Genomic DNA, 14,487 nt, shown 5'->3' with positions numbered 1-14,487 from the left:
AGAGTTTTTCAATGATTGTGACTTTGAAGTTTAAATTATTCCTATATGAATGTGCGGTAAAAAAATTATAAATAACTAAATATGAAGTGTTTAAAAGTAAAAGAAAGTGATTAAGGACAATAAAAATAGTGAGAAAACCATAAAAATTGAGCAAAAGAAGATAATTTTGAATGATTAACATTATAGACCTTAAATACTTCTTGTTTTCACTTGTTTATAAAGGTAAAAACGATTACATATTATCATTTGCTCATAACCACTGTCCCTAGATTTTAAGAGATCATGGTTTACATCATTCTAACTATCTAACCATTTTGATCATTGCCTCTCCATATTTCCTTAAGCTCTTGCGGTCTCAAAATAATGTGTTTTTTATACAAATGTCTTATAATTTTATCCCTTATTATCGTTGTCAACTAAAAATAGTCTTCACATTATATGTTATTTTATCAATTGTTTGTTGTTGATTGCTAACCTTTGATCGACTAACTATTTTGGTGCCAACAATCCCTAAAAATTGGATGGATTAAAAAATGATGATGCTATTATTTATATCAATTGGAGATGCACTTTCCTCTTTGGTTTTTTGACATTATAATACAATTGATTAATCATTTAGTGAGAAAAATTAGGTTATGCAACCTTATTTATTACACCGGATGTATCTAATTAATTAAGTGATGCATGAAAATTCTAAAGTGGAGTGTAAAGAATCTATAGTAATTTGAAATATATATTGTTGGAAAATACATTGACGAACAAGTTGTCAAGTTTTGTATTGACAACATGTTAAAAATATAAGTTATTGGACTTCTAAAATTTCATTTTGTATGAAAAATCATAGATAAAGGTACAAACATGTAGTAATAAAGACCATGCATAGACGGGAAGAGAATATTTTTACTAGATCAAAGACTAATCATGTTCACGGTGTGTTTGATTGTCGTTAGTCTAATTTTTTTTACATATAATAAGAATTAAACATAAATTCTCTCATTAAATAAATTATATTCTCAACATACTCAGACTTTCATCATTGTATCAAATCCTGAGAATTTGAGAGAGTAATTTAAAAACATATATACACATTTTGAATAATAATAAAATTCAATCATAAATACATATCAAGGCAAACATACACTTAAAAGAACTATAAATTATCATTGAATGAGCGAAACTGAACTTTCTTTGTCCCAATTTAAAAAGAAATTCTTAATAAATTTAATGTGTGTTCTTACGAAGGCATGAAAACTCCTTATTAACTATTTTGACTTTTGAGGGTTTTGCTAACTAAAGCTAAGGATACAGCTTAATAAATCAATGATAAAAAAGATTTTACTAATATTCACGTTGAAAATGTATCAGAAATCACAATGGGACATTGATAACAATTTTTAATAAAGGCTTTACACTTTTATCCGATTAAAATATAGTTGTGTAGATAGCACCGACATCAAAGTACTTGTCTTAAGCTCATTAATATATATATATATATATATATATATATATATATATATATATATATATCACAATAAAATAATTATGCTATATTTTAAAATTCTAATAATTAATCGATGAAAAAAATATCTGAAAGTAAAATTAGAATGCATAGGAGTATGGATTACAACAAATACACACACATGAATATACACACATTAAAAAAATTTGATTATAAAATATTAGTAAATAATTTTAAGAACTTAAAAATCTAAAATTAATATAAAATTGATGATTAATATTATTTTAAATTTCTTTAAAATTACCTTAGGCCTCCAAATGCTTAGACATGACCTTGCATTAATTAGAGCACTACTAATATTTACCTTTTCTTTTATCTGCCCCCTAAGAAAATAACACAAATTAAAAAAATATAATTAATATCTTTATTTATGTTATTTTTTAACTTCCTAATATGAAATTTATAAAAAATTCCTAATATCGCCTCCTTTATTATTTTTCTATTATTTATTATACATAGTATTTAATAACTAGAAAGAAATAAGAATACGAGAAGTAACTAATACTCTCTTAAACAAACAAATAAATAGAAATCACTTTTTATTCTGAAAATGTAGACAAATAAAATGAATAAAGAGGTTAACAATTTGACTCCTAATTTTCACTAGAAGACCCCATGAGCCTACTTTGTTAACAACCAAAACAGCATATTATAATGTAGATGCATTGACCTTTCTCCTTGATGGCCGACTCTCACACATTGTTCATTCTACATTACCTACCTTCAATTTTTAAACGTTTTCGGTATTCAAAATTTGAAACTATTGCCACTCAGCATTAAATCCTAAGGTTTTCGACGTGATCCCTAAACCTACCCCATCATTTATGATGAGTGTGCAAAAATATTTAACAATTAGTAAACATTAAAAAAAGTATTTCTAACTAAGATGTTTTATTTTTGCTGAATTTTTCAAACTAAGATGTATTTGTACTAAAATATTAATAATAGGATGGATCGTTTTTATTTGAATTTTTTAATAGACGAGACTTCTAGTTCACAATTGATCAACTTAAAAATATAATCAATGTATAGTTTAATCGATTCAAATCTAATCTGAATTTTAAATTGTTTTGGAATCATAGATCAGGACTTTTAGTTAATGCTATATAATAAGCCGAGAAAATAAATAAACAAAAAATATTCCAAATTAATACTATATAAAAAAACGAGAAAAATATATAGACCAAAAATATCCAAATTCCAATGAACCTGATAATAACACATGCTAGCGATTTGGATGGCCCCCTCAATCATAATGGTAATGTGGCAGTGAGAGCACAGAGGTGGCTACACCATTTTTCAACATTTAATCCTTCATTTACCCTTAGACACAACACGAGTATAGCATTTTTTTAAATCTTAAAAGAATTAAAGAATCCTCCATCCCCGATAATTTTGGACAGCCCCATATGGATACGATTGACCCACATGAGAAGAGTGAGCTTGGAATTTTATTTATTTTTTGGTTGAGAAGATCAAGATTTTCTTTTAAATTTCAAGTTGAACGCAACTCATGGCATTGGAAATTTGCAAGATTTGAATAAACTCCTGTGCTATCTAATTAAGTAGCATTCGGAGAGGATCAAGCATATTGCCACCCCTTGAGGACTTTTTATTGCTTAATTTTAAGAGACAATTGGGAACAACGAAATCTACATGGTTTTATTTACTCCCACAAAATCTTTGCTTGTTCAACATACATGTATATATTAAAGTTGATTAATTTAATTACAGTCTCATTTTGTTACAACTTGTTGAAAGAAAGCATTTTGGCACCATTAGTGAATGAATCTCATCATCCACGACATGGTTGCCGTGTGAGATCCTTTCATAAACGACAGAGTCACCAATGATAGGACTGAACAAATTGCTTGAGCTGACATGTCTATGCACCAAGGACACATAAACTAATTGATCACAGTAAGTTAGTAACATAAATATATTATATGATAAATCATCTTCTTCCCCTGAGGCACTGACCCTTTGTTTTGTTTCCATTAGAACGCACATGATTAGCGGTTAGTGCTGTTAAATTGAAATTCCCATAAATTTCCATTTAATTATCATTGTACTAATATTAAATCATTAAAATTCACATGCATGTACAAGGCGGATAGAAGGAGCAGGAGAATTAATTAAACAAATCTAATGAGGACCATTAATCATTTAATATTGTCCGGAATGAGAGGTTTCTCCTTAGGACGGCGAATGGTGATTGTGTGACCACCATAATTGGGGCACATGTACATGCTAGGATCCCCACCAACCAATTATAATCAATCTCACATTTCTTATATTGTAACATTCTAAATATTAGTATCATATACCAATAACATAAATACATATAAGTCTAGTACTTGGTTCATTTGTTGGATAAAGGAGCAAAATAAGATAACCTATATGTACAATATTTCTTCTCAATAATTAAAACATGTACATGATTTTGGTTCCTCCTTTTACCCTTTTCACCATTCTTCACAATGGGATGAGCAATTAAGAATTGAATCATTTTATCTAGCAGAAAGTCCAGATAAGGTCATGCCAAGTTGCTCTCAAGCATTTATATGTGTGACAGTATTTCTGTGCCAAACCTTTTAAATGACACTATGTACAATTCCTGCCCTATATACCATAATGATGCAAACAAGGAACTGTTTTCTTTTCTCCATCAAAGTTGAAACTACGCCATAGTCGATTCAATCCCAACCAATTATGCCACATCAAAACGATGCATGTGTAGAATGTTTGTATGGGGGCTTTAATTTCTGATAATGATCACAATGTATCACAAGTGACACATGCCCCCTATAGAGGTGGTAGCTGCAGAAACACGTGGAGTCATTATTGAAGAACACGGAAGGTAGTAGAGAAAGAGAGATTTGCTACCTTAGCTTAATTTACGGTTGGTGTATATATCAAGTTGTAATGGCCAATGTGGCTGCCTAAGGTACGCAAATGAAATATCATACGTTTTTTTTATGTATGTATAATTGTATATCTATGTACGACATATTTTGATCTGGCTATAGAGAAAAAAAAAAACCCTGAGGGGTCCAATATGTTTTTAATTATTATGATTTCCAATTCAACTCTCATAAAAATAACTTGTAAGGAAACATCACAAATTTTCAGCTCCTTCTATTGATCAGGTTTGATTTTTTCTTCTTCAATTGACAAGGAAATGAGGCTAGGATTTTAGAGCTTGATTGAAAAAGATTGATGAAGCAACCTAACAAGTTTTCTAATTGTCCTTTTGCACTGTTGTTCTTCGGTTCAGCAACAATGCAACATTATCGTGTTGTCATTTGAAACATGGACAAAAAATGGGCATGTTATTGGGGACTATAATTAAAAGTGACTTGAAAGGCAGATACAAGCATTTCAAAATTATGGGCCACTGTTCCTGAAAATGAGAAGGTAAAAGTCATGGTTAATAGATAAGCTGTCTGATCATGCTATGGCTCTAATGTTAGACAAATTATATGTAGAATTTAATTAGTATTTCAATCATAAATTAACATTTATGTTACCACCTTAGATTAATCATGTGAGATTGTTGCAGCTCAATTTAGATTAATCATTTGAGATTGTTGCAGGTCAATTTAATAAGTGGTCTCAAATTTAAAACTTGAGTATGCAAAAGGATTTTTTCCGGTGGAGGATAGACATTGATGTTAAGTTTTTTTTTATAATAATTATTTTAATAGATATATTTAAAATATTTTAATAATTAATAGTATAAAAAATTATACGACAGTGCATGAAACTTGAAGTCAATTATACATTAAAAAGTGAAAAGAGGTATACAGCAAATGGAGAGAACACGGAAGATTTGAAAAGAGTGACAAGACATTTTTTATAGATTATTGCCTTATTATTCACATATAAGTTTATTTGATCCAAACAGAGATATTTGATAAATGAAAATATTTTTTCACTATTTAAAGTAATATTTGTGTTAATAAATTACATATTCTTGTCATCTTCATCATCAATATTGTCTCACTTGCATATTTCCACAAACACAATTTTTTTATTATTTTCATCCTCATTGTGACATTAATTTTTTTTCTAAAGTATTTGATTTCTAAAAAAGATAAAAAGTCCACAATTAACTAAAACCTAAAACTATAATTACCTAAAATATCTTTTTGGATACAATGTAAAAATATTTATATAATTCATTCATTCATATAAACATTCTTGTACATATTTCAACAAGTTTAATAATTAATTTTATTAAATACTTCTAATTTAATAATCTAAAAAAAAACTAATATTTTAAATTTCAGTCAGCATTAGTTTTCACTCCATCGAGCCCTGGAGAGAACAACCCCATCACTTTTCCACATGAAATTAACTTGTTAGTGGAAGTGATTTTTCCTTTTCGGGGGGGGGGGGGGGGGGGGGGTTCATTATATGATACTTGGAATTTAAGCTTTTATCAGTGTCACATAGCATAGGCCATTATAATATTCTTTGCATAATTTATATGAGGATTTTGTTGTTAAAAATGCTTTGTTTCCCATATCCACACAGTATCATCTCTTTCCAAACAGGTCCATAGTGCTGTTATTAAATCATGGTGCTTTTGAATAAATGGAAGGAACCGATATCTTGTTGTCATTAAGTCCACCCTGTTAATCAAATTAAAAGTGGAATATGAACATTGATTACCACTGAATTGCTGACTTTGTATGGCTCTCAAGCATCTTCAAACTTCCTTTATTTATTTTTTCTTTTTTTGCTCGGCATATTCAAACTCCTAATAGCAAATGAACTGTACTATAGTGGGGTAAATAATTAAGCACTTCTCTGAGTTGAATTTTTCCTGGTCTTTTTAATTTACATAACTTTAACTTCTTCATGCATGGGGAGTAATTAAACCACGTCATATACTCCCATTGTAGGGGCAAAAACCCACTTACATTCTAGCCTAGATATTCAAGAATCACTACTGCTACAATAGGACTTCAATATTTCAGTTTTTATTTTCTAGTTTCTTCAGCTATAAAAAAACAACAACAAATACAGTAAATCACTAATGACTACGACCATATTACGAGTGAGAACATAACCTATTAACCTTCGTTAATCACACAAAGAACACTATAATTAGTCAAAAATATCATCCTCAAATTGATGTTTGGCTCTACAATTCTTGCTTACTTATCACAGCAAGTTAATAATTAAAACTGGTAGTTACTTGCCCTTGTCATCGGCAAGGAAGAAAATCTGATCTTACAATCTTGAACATGATGATGCGCATTTGGATGGTGGTTCCTTTTTCTTTCAATATTTTTTTTCACCTAATGAATTAGTGATATACTGTATTTGTTGTTGTTTTTTTACACATTAATGACAATTAAATTTAAATAAACTTAAGACCTCGTGCAAACTAGTTGAACCATGGTTGTTAAAATTTCTAATTCAATTGGTTGAATAAGATTACATGAGTTGTTAAAAATTTCTTAATACTATATTCAATTATTCATTCATACGGATAAAAAAAATTAATTACATCACCACTACTAAGTTGACTCCAGCAGTTTAATTTGAACATGTTACATACTGGAACTATATTGAAACAGGGTTAAATAATCATACCACGAAACTTACAATTGTAACTTTTTATCACATATGGGTAAGAATATTCCAAACAAGTGACATCCAACTTCAATAAATCAATAATTGATTCGCAACATCGCCAGTACAGCTTTTCTCCACTATTATGCAATGATTACAATTAATCCTTCCAACACTACTTTCATTTTAAGATTCTGGATTATATCTCTTACTTTTCTTTCAAGATTCTGGATTTGGATTATTATATATATATATATATATATATATATATATATATATATATATATATATATATATATATATATATATATATATATATATATATATATCTTTGACACTACTCCAAAGTCTCCCTTCATCACTGTCCCCCCCACCCCCCCCAAAAAAAAAAGATAAAGATGAAAAGGGGCATCAAGTTTTAACCGAAGCCAGAAACTTCAACACGAGAGAGATATGGGAAACCTCTATACGAGTACATATATAAATGTGATCAAATTAGTGGAAAATAGTCTTCAAAGAAACATTTGGTGAAAATAATAATACATTTATTATCCATAAAGAAAAACATAAGTTTCCCGCTTCAGTAATAAAATATAATATGATATATAGCATTTCCGTCACGATTATAGCTAACTCTAACAGCTATGCGCACTAATTGCAAAACTCAAAAGCTTTCTCATGTGTTTCCTTCAGAGGGAACGCCATTATTTTGGCATATTGCCATTTAGCAGAGCATGATTAAATTCAAATAAACATTATAATCCATAGAATCTGGAAGAAATGACAAACTACCATCAGTGTACTTTGATAATTATTTAATACTTTTGGTCAATAATTAATCTTGCACTAACCTGGGAATAATTATAATCTATCATGCATTACTAAAAATGTTTAAACTAATAAATCATAAAGTCTGATCAGTATTGACAACCATAAAGCTCAACAGTACTAATCAGAAGTCAACAAAAATCGACAACAATGCAATTTCGTATGTATATCTTGCAATAAGATGCATTAAAAATTGATCAAAGAACCCTGCCATAATGTGGCAGTGCAGACCAACTCTAAGATTATTGATTCTACGGCTAGTGTCATACTTTAAAGCAAAAGAATGAAAGATGTGGTTACAAGAATCTGGCTACTCTCAGACCCTTAAATCTCATCGCTGCTAAAAAAAAAAAAGAAAAAGATGTACAATTATTTTCATAAACATAATTAGATAAGTTTTCACAAAGTCAACACATCTAGTGAGGTACATTTTGTTTTTCTTCCCCTCATTTTGCGTGGTTTGTCTCATTGACCACATTTCTTCAAATTTATTATTTATCAGAGGTAAAGACAGACTTCTGACCTTACCATATACATACAGAGATTGGTTTTATTGTATAAAAATAATATTCCAGGTTTTCCGTTTTCCTGATAAAGAATGAAAATTATGCCACCTATTACTAATATCACGTTTGGATTTTAGAATATTAGGGAGAAATTCTTCTTACAAATGCTCGCTAAGTTTTCTATTAAAAATACTATGATTCTTCTAAATATTAATGACTCTTCCAACAGGCACCTACGAACAATTAGTGACTAATGAGCAAATGAGAAACAAACCATTTTTGTGCCATCTTGTACTCATACGCTAATCTAAATGAGCTCTCAATTCACCAAAGGCCAAAAAAAAGAGCTATCAATACGTACCATACCATTCAAGGAATTTAAATAAAAAAAAATTATCAAGAAATGTTAGTTGTTAGTATTGTTAGTTTAAGTTAAACAATTGATCAGTACCAAAGCAATGCTAAGATTCTGTTTCGAAGATGAAAAGTTGCAGTTACTACGTATGTGATATGCCAAATTGGCAATTTGATAACACAAACAGATCAAAAAGAAATTTTCTGTAACGTTCGTAATCCTATGTTACAAATAGAGTCAAATTTTAGCAAAAATAGTTAACACTAACTGTAGCATCAACAGACAACCCAGATCTTCTCACTTCTAGATCTGTTTAGCATCAGAAGTTAAAGTAAACTTTATATAGTATCGTAGCCCAAAAGTCGGGACCAGAGTGCTCAACGTTCAATCAATCAATTCATTTGCTTTTATAAACACTGAATTTGTTATACCTGAATTTGATTCGTTTGGCATCCTAGTATTTTTCTTATTCTGGTAATACATCAATTTATGTAAATGTTCAATGCCATGTGAATAGTTATATTTGCCGCTAGACATGGGAATCTGACAGATAAGTCGTATAGGCTTATAGCGAAGACGTCCATCAATTTAAGTATATACATGTTATGTAAGCTGAGCAACCATTCCTCACTGCTTGATTCTTAGTTTCCCCCATTTCTAGAATACATTATGTTAATACAGGAACCATGGCAATGCAAGCTAGAAAGGCACAGACAGATCATGATCCGTGTAACAAGATAACAAGAGATGGCAGAATGAAACAAAAAAGAAAACAAAAAAAAATAGAAGGAACAAGTAAACAATTAAGCAGAACAATTATGAATCTTGGTGACCATAGACGGGGAAAAAAATTAGGGATGTTATACGACCCTCATGCTCCACAAAATCAAATGGCATGCTGAAGAGCACAATATATTTGGACAACTTGAGTGATCATCAAAATATGCAATTTTATCCCCGTAGGTAAAACTCCAGTTTTCGATTTATTTGCAATCTTGATATCTGTACAGTCAAATAATCTACAAAGATATGCCTTTGATATGCGCTTATTAAATTCTCTCTTTCAATTTCATAGACGTTATTTTCTAATTGGATCACGACATCCCCTATGTTTGTGTCAAGTTATTGATTGGAAATTCTTGACAATCCCAGAACATAATGGATTGCACCGATGATCAAAATCCTAGAACATAAAGTAGTTCGGTCCAGATGTGGAAAGAAATTATATAATGAATAACAATAAAAAATAAAAAGCCTATGTGCGCGGTCACAACTAATATCGGACCAGATTTTAATAACCCAACCCATAGCATGGGCATGGGCTGACCCATTTTCAAACCTGTAATAGTGGATATGAAATAATAATGCCTGTTCAAAATATAAAAAAAAAAATGAAAGAAAAGAATAGGCAGGTGACGCAAATCACAAATATAGTGTTAGAACCGTATGGTGGCGGCTGTAACAGATGTTCAATTCTTCCAAAACAAACGGATTCCTATAATGATTACAGACTCCACAAATACTAATATTTCATTGTAGCTTTCATATGATATTACAGTGGTAACAAATTAACACAGGACCATGACAAACTCTTGAGGGACTTGAAAACAAATAAGTGGAAGGGCGTTAAACCACCAATGCCAGGATTTCAGTCATCATCCTTTGCTTTTCCCATTCCGGAGGATCCAACAATAAACACTTGATTAGACAAAAGAGGAAATCCAGGATACCCTAAATCCTGCTTTTAGACTTTTCCATGGCCCTGGGAGCTGAGGCAAGAAAATCTACTTAAGCAAACTGAGCCACATTGTTTGTAGTTTATAAGGCACAGAGTTATTAGTGATATCTTGGCCCTGTATTATTATTGATATATAATGTTTCTAATATTCCATGAAATAGCATATATTGATGTTTGTCTAGATTCAAGTGATACAGGATCATGTGTCGGGTTATAGTTCTTAGACATGGGTCTGGATCTATTAGTTCATGTGATGGTCTTCCACATTAGGTACAGTGAATAACGGTAAAAAAAATCAATGCTGAGAATGCATACCTAAACCAATGGCATCAGAACCCTTCATAATTTTCAGCCTTTTGCAAGTCTCAATGAACATTCTGCAACAAAAGTAGAATTGGAGTTGAGTGGAAGAAGGATGCAAACCAGTAGGGCAAAACAAAAATCTCGTTCCATCTAGTCATTCAGTTTATTTTATTTTCATGGTCCAAACACTGACTCATTTGCATCAACTTTTGATGCCTAAATAGAAAAGCACATTAACACCACTAGAAGCAGGTAATATAGCTGAATCAGATATAAATATCCTACTCAGCAGTAAAAACCATGGCCATGATCAAATGTTGATGTATCTTATAGACTTAATCTTTAGTCTGATACTACTACCACTGAACAAGTCTATAGCATACATTAAATATTACTACTTAATACTCTGATAAGGAAAATTGGATCTTTCATATAAAAAAGTAAAAAAATGGAGATTGACATCTCATAGTAGAGGAAAACCACTGTAATCCATCAGATGGAAAAATAATAAAAATATAAAAGGATGAAAAAGAGACACTGCTGACTCTGGGCAGAATGCATATGCTTTCCCTTCCCAAATCCACAATCAACCATTATAAACCCCTACTCTTGTCACTTTACACGACCAAATCCCCCCCTCCCCTACTCTTTTGCCAGTGCTACCCAGGCATTCTGTTGAGAAACAGATGGTCATTTTCAGTATCCCCAGTCTATCCTCCTGGACAACATGTGCTAAATTATGAAGTATCAAATCACAAAAAGAGAAGGAAAAGGTACAACATGCAAACAATTATAAATTATAAATATAAATGCACTTCATTACTTTATTTTCTATCCACTTTTATAAAATCTATGAGCTAGTATAAATATTCTGAGGTTTGACGGCAAAGGGACTAATTTTAAAAAGTAAATAAATTCTTGTACTTAACCTTTTATTAATGAAACGAAGTTGGTTACCTATCTGGCTATCTAGGTGATCGCAAAGTACGTACAAAAGGTCAAGCAAAATTCAAGAATTACTAATAAAGTGAGACTTCTTGGACTTCAGGAAATAGTTGGACTTAAAAATAAAAATTAATAACAGTATCAATGTTGCATTGCACGGTTTCGGCAAGCTTATAACCAATCACTGGGCCCAGTGTTCAATAAAAAAACAAAAGCAATTAGTTGTCTAAGCCACAAATAGATCCAGGGACAGGACTCTTACTTTAATATTATATGTTACCTTAACCTCCGCACCTCAAGCCTAAATGTCTAACTAATAACCAAAATAACCCCCCAATTAATTATTCAATTAGGAAGTTGTTTGATTCTTGGCAAATGGCAACAAATTACATATGTCACTGATTAATAATGATTATGCTTTACAGCTTTTCAGATTATATATTTGCTAAAGCACCTTAAAACATAACCTCAGAAACTACAGTTACTATTACTAGAAAATATAATGAAAAGACAAAAATGACATAACAAGGAGAATTTAAAAGAACTTACTCCCATGGCACATCCCCTACAAGCATCCAATCTCCATCTTTATCTTCATAAGTGAGAACATACTCAGAACCATGCAGAAGATCCCTCAGCTTGCTCTCACTCAACATTTCTCTTCCTGGAGCTCCATGGGAACCACACTGACCTGATTGTACACGAGCACCAGACAAATATTTCAGAATAAAATTAAAGTAACCATCAAGTTACATATTAATTTAAAACAAATCAGTAGTTAAAGCCACTTTTACTGCTAAAGTAAATAGAATTGCAACAGCTCACCTAGGGTAAAACAGCTTAGGAACATCTTCTCAAGGGCAGAAGATAGTTCCTGATATGTTGTATAACTTCTTAGATCTACCTTCCTAAGATACGGAGCACCATCCATGCTGACCTTCACAAAGAGTGCGCCAACACCTGGTTTTCCATCGACTTCATCATTGTTCTTGTTAGTGGTGGTAGCCATTGAGTTTTTCCTAAATGATCTAATAGGAGGCCAACCAACAACCTGTGCCCTGTCATACAAGAGATTTTACTGTATTAGCACAAGGAAATCCCATATAAGGTGTTTGTCCAACTTCTAGTTTCTAAAGAAAATTATGGATCCTTAAGCTGGCAGATTCCACTTACTTAGAAGCCGGTGCGCTGCCACTGATAGAAGCACCTGTATGGTTATGACCGGTTCCATTATTAGTTGAGCAAGGACGTTCTGACAATTTGCTTGGTGTTTCTTTCATAGCAGAAGGTTGAGCTCCAGAAGGTCTAGGTGATAGCACCGCGTTCATCCCTGTATTACCAGCAAACTTCCCCTGCACAAAAGATTGTAATAATCAATCTCAGATATTGCCAAAAAAAAAATCCATTTCTCACAATATGGAAAACTTGAAGCTTCTCTTCTCACCTGAGAAAACCCATCCATGGTATCAGCAAAACCTCTTTTGTTGCCAGAAACAACAGCTTTCTGCCCCGACGAGCAAATCCCGTCTTTAGTAGGAAGCAAAGGGAAGAGTGGCTTCTCATCAAGCTTTGGTGAGCTTAAAGAGAAAAGATCCGGTTCCCTTTCAGGCGATTGGAATCCGGGAAGACCAAGCCTCAACTCTGTAGCCTTCAAATTCATGTTCTCCTTTTTCTCATCACACAAGCTTGGCACAGTAGAGGCACAGCTATCCACTGATGAGCAATCAGACAACCCTAAGTAATTCCGTTCTTTCAATCCAGCACCATTCTGAGAGAAACAGTCCAAGGATTGCGAAGAATCGGACGCCACGGTGCTCCGCCCCTCCTCCTCCGTTACCAGCGTCGGCGGCGACATTACACTCCAAACTCACAGACAAACCAAACTGCCAGACACACAAACAGTAAAAATCAAAACAACCGTCCACTTCACATATTGCCAGCAACACAAAAACGCTATGCTAATAACAAAACCAACGCAAAACCCCATTAAAAAGGAAAAATGCCTCAACCATAGTGATCACGCCATTTGCGAGCAACTTAATCAACAATAAATCACAGAATATAGCTGGGAAGTGAGAAATTAAAAATAAAATAAAATAAAAACATGCATGCATGCGTTATACTACTGCAGAAATCAGCTCGAAAATAAATAATCATAACAGAAACATAAAATTAAGACACGTAAACAACTTTGTGAGTTATTAATTAACTGAAAACTTATCAAAATAGCACACGCCGCTCTCTTCCTATTTCTAGTTCAGTTTTCTTCATAACCTCAGTTTCTTCCGCAAATAAATAAATACAAAGCTGCAGAAGCTGAATAGATCCTCACTCACACAAAAAATCCTTACCAATTTTTTTAAAATAAAAAAGCGAAAACAAAAAGGCGTGTGCATTCTACTTCTACCTGAAAGAGCTTAGAAATAGAAACGCGCAGAGAATTTGAAAAGAAAAAAAAAAGGAGCAGTTAGGAGTAGGAGAAGAAGAAATTGAAGTACGCACCTAAGGAGAATTTGAAGCTTTGGTAGATCAGAGAAGAAGAAGACCTATTTTTGTTCTGAGGATTTTTTTTTTTCGCAAGAAAATGCAAAAGCGAGAAAGTGAAGCAGAGAGAGCGAAAGTTTAAGGGCCTTCCATAAGCAGAGAGAAACAAAAGCTTTTGGGGAGAGAGAAATAGAAATAAGAAGAGAAAAGCTCAATGAATGAA

The 14,487-nt window shown here is 32.0% G+C and overlaps 1 protein-coding gene across 1 annotated transcript; it reads right to left on the bottom strand.

The window, feature by feature from the left end:
- Positions 1-10,188: 10,188 nt before the first annotated feature.
- On the bottom strand, positions 10,189-14,487 carry LOC114368944 (auxin-responsive protein IAA8-like). Its single transcript, XM_028326246.1, has 7 exons — positions 14,283-14,487; positions 13,225-13,663; positions 12,954-13,132; positions 12,606-12,838; positions 12,330-12,471; positions 10,848-10,909; positions 10,189-10,563 (listed from the first exon to the last, which is right to left on the bottom strand). The coding sequence occupies exons 2-7, from the start codon at positions 13,633-13,635 to the stop codon at positions 10,526-10,528; spliced, it is 1,065 nt and encodes a 354-aa protein (XP_028182047.1). The 5' UTR covers positions 13,636-13,663; positions 14,283-14,487; the 3' UTR covers positions 10,189-10,525.

The sequence above is a fragment of the Glycine soja genome, chromosome 9 (assembly GCF_004193775.1).
Source record: "Glycine soja cultivar W05 chromosome 9, ASM419377v2, whole genome shotgun sequence".
NCBI lineage: Eukaryota > Viridiplantae > Streptophyta > Magnoliopsida > Fabales > Fabaceae > Glycine > Glycine soja.
The sequence above is the reverse complement of the archived record's forward strand: the minus strand, read 5'-3'. Positions and strand labels throughout refer to the sequence as shown.

Bases quoted from the DNA above. Each gene is read 5' to 3' on its own strand.
- LOC114368944 (XM_028326246.1), bottom strand. From the start codon at position 13,635: ATGTCGCCGCCGACGCTGGTAACGGAGGAGGAGGGGCGGAGCACCGTG. The intron at 12,472-12,605 runs GTGAGCTGTTGC...GTGTACAATCAG, and splicing joins CCTAAGCTGTTTTACCCTAG to GTCAGTGTGGTTCCCATGGA. The intron at 10,564-10,847 runs GTATGCATTCTC...TTCTTGCCTCAG, and splicing joins TTCTGATGCCATTGGTTTAG to CTCCCAGGGCCATGGAAAAG.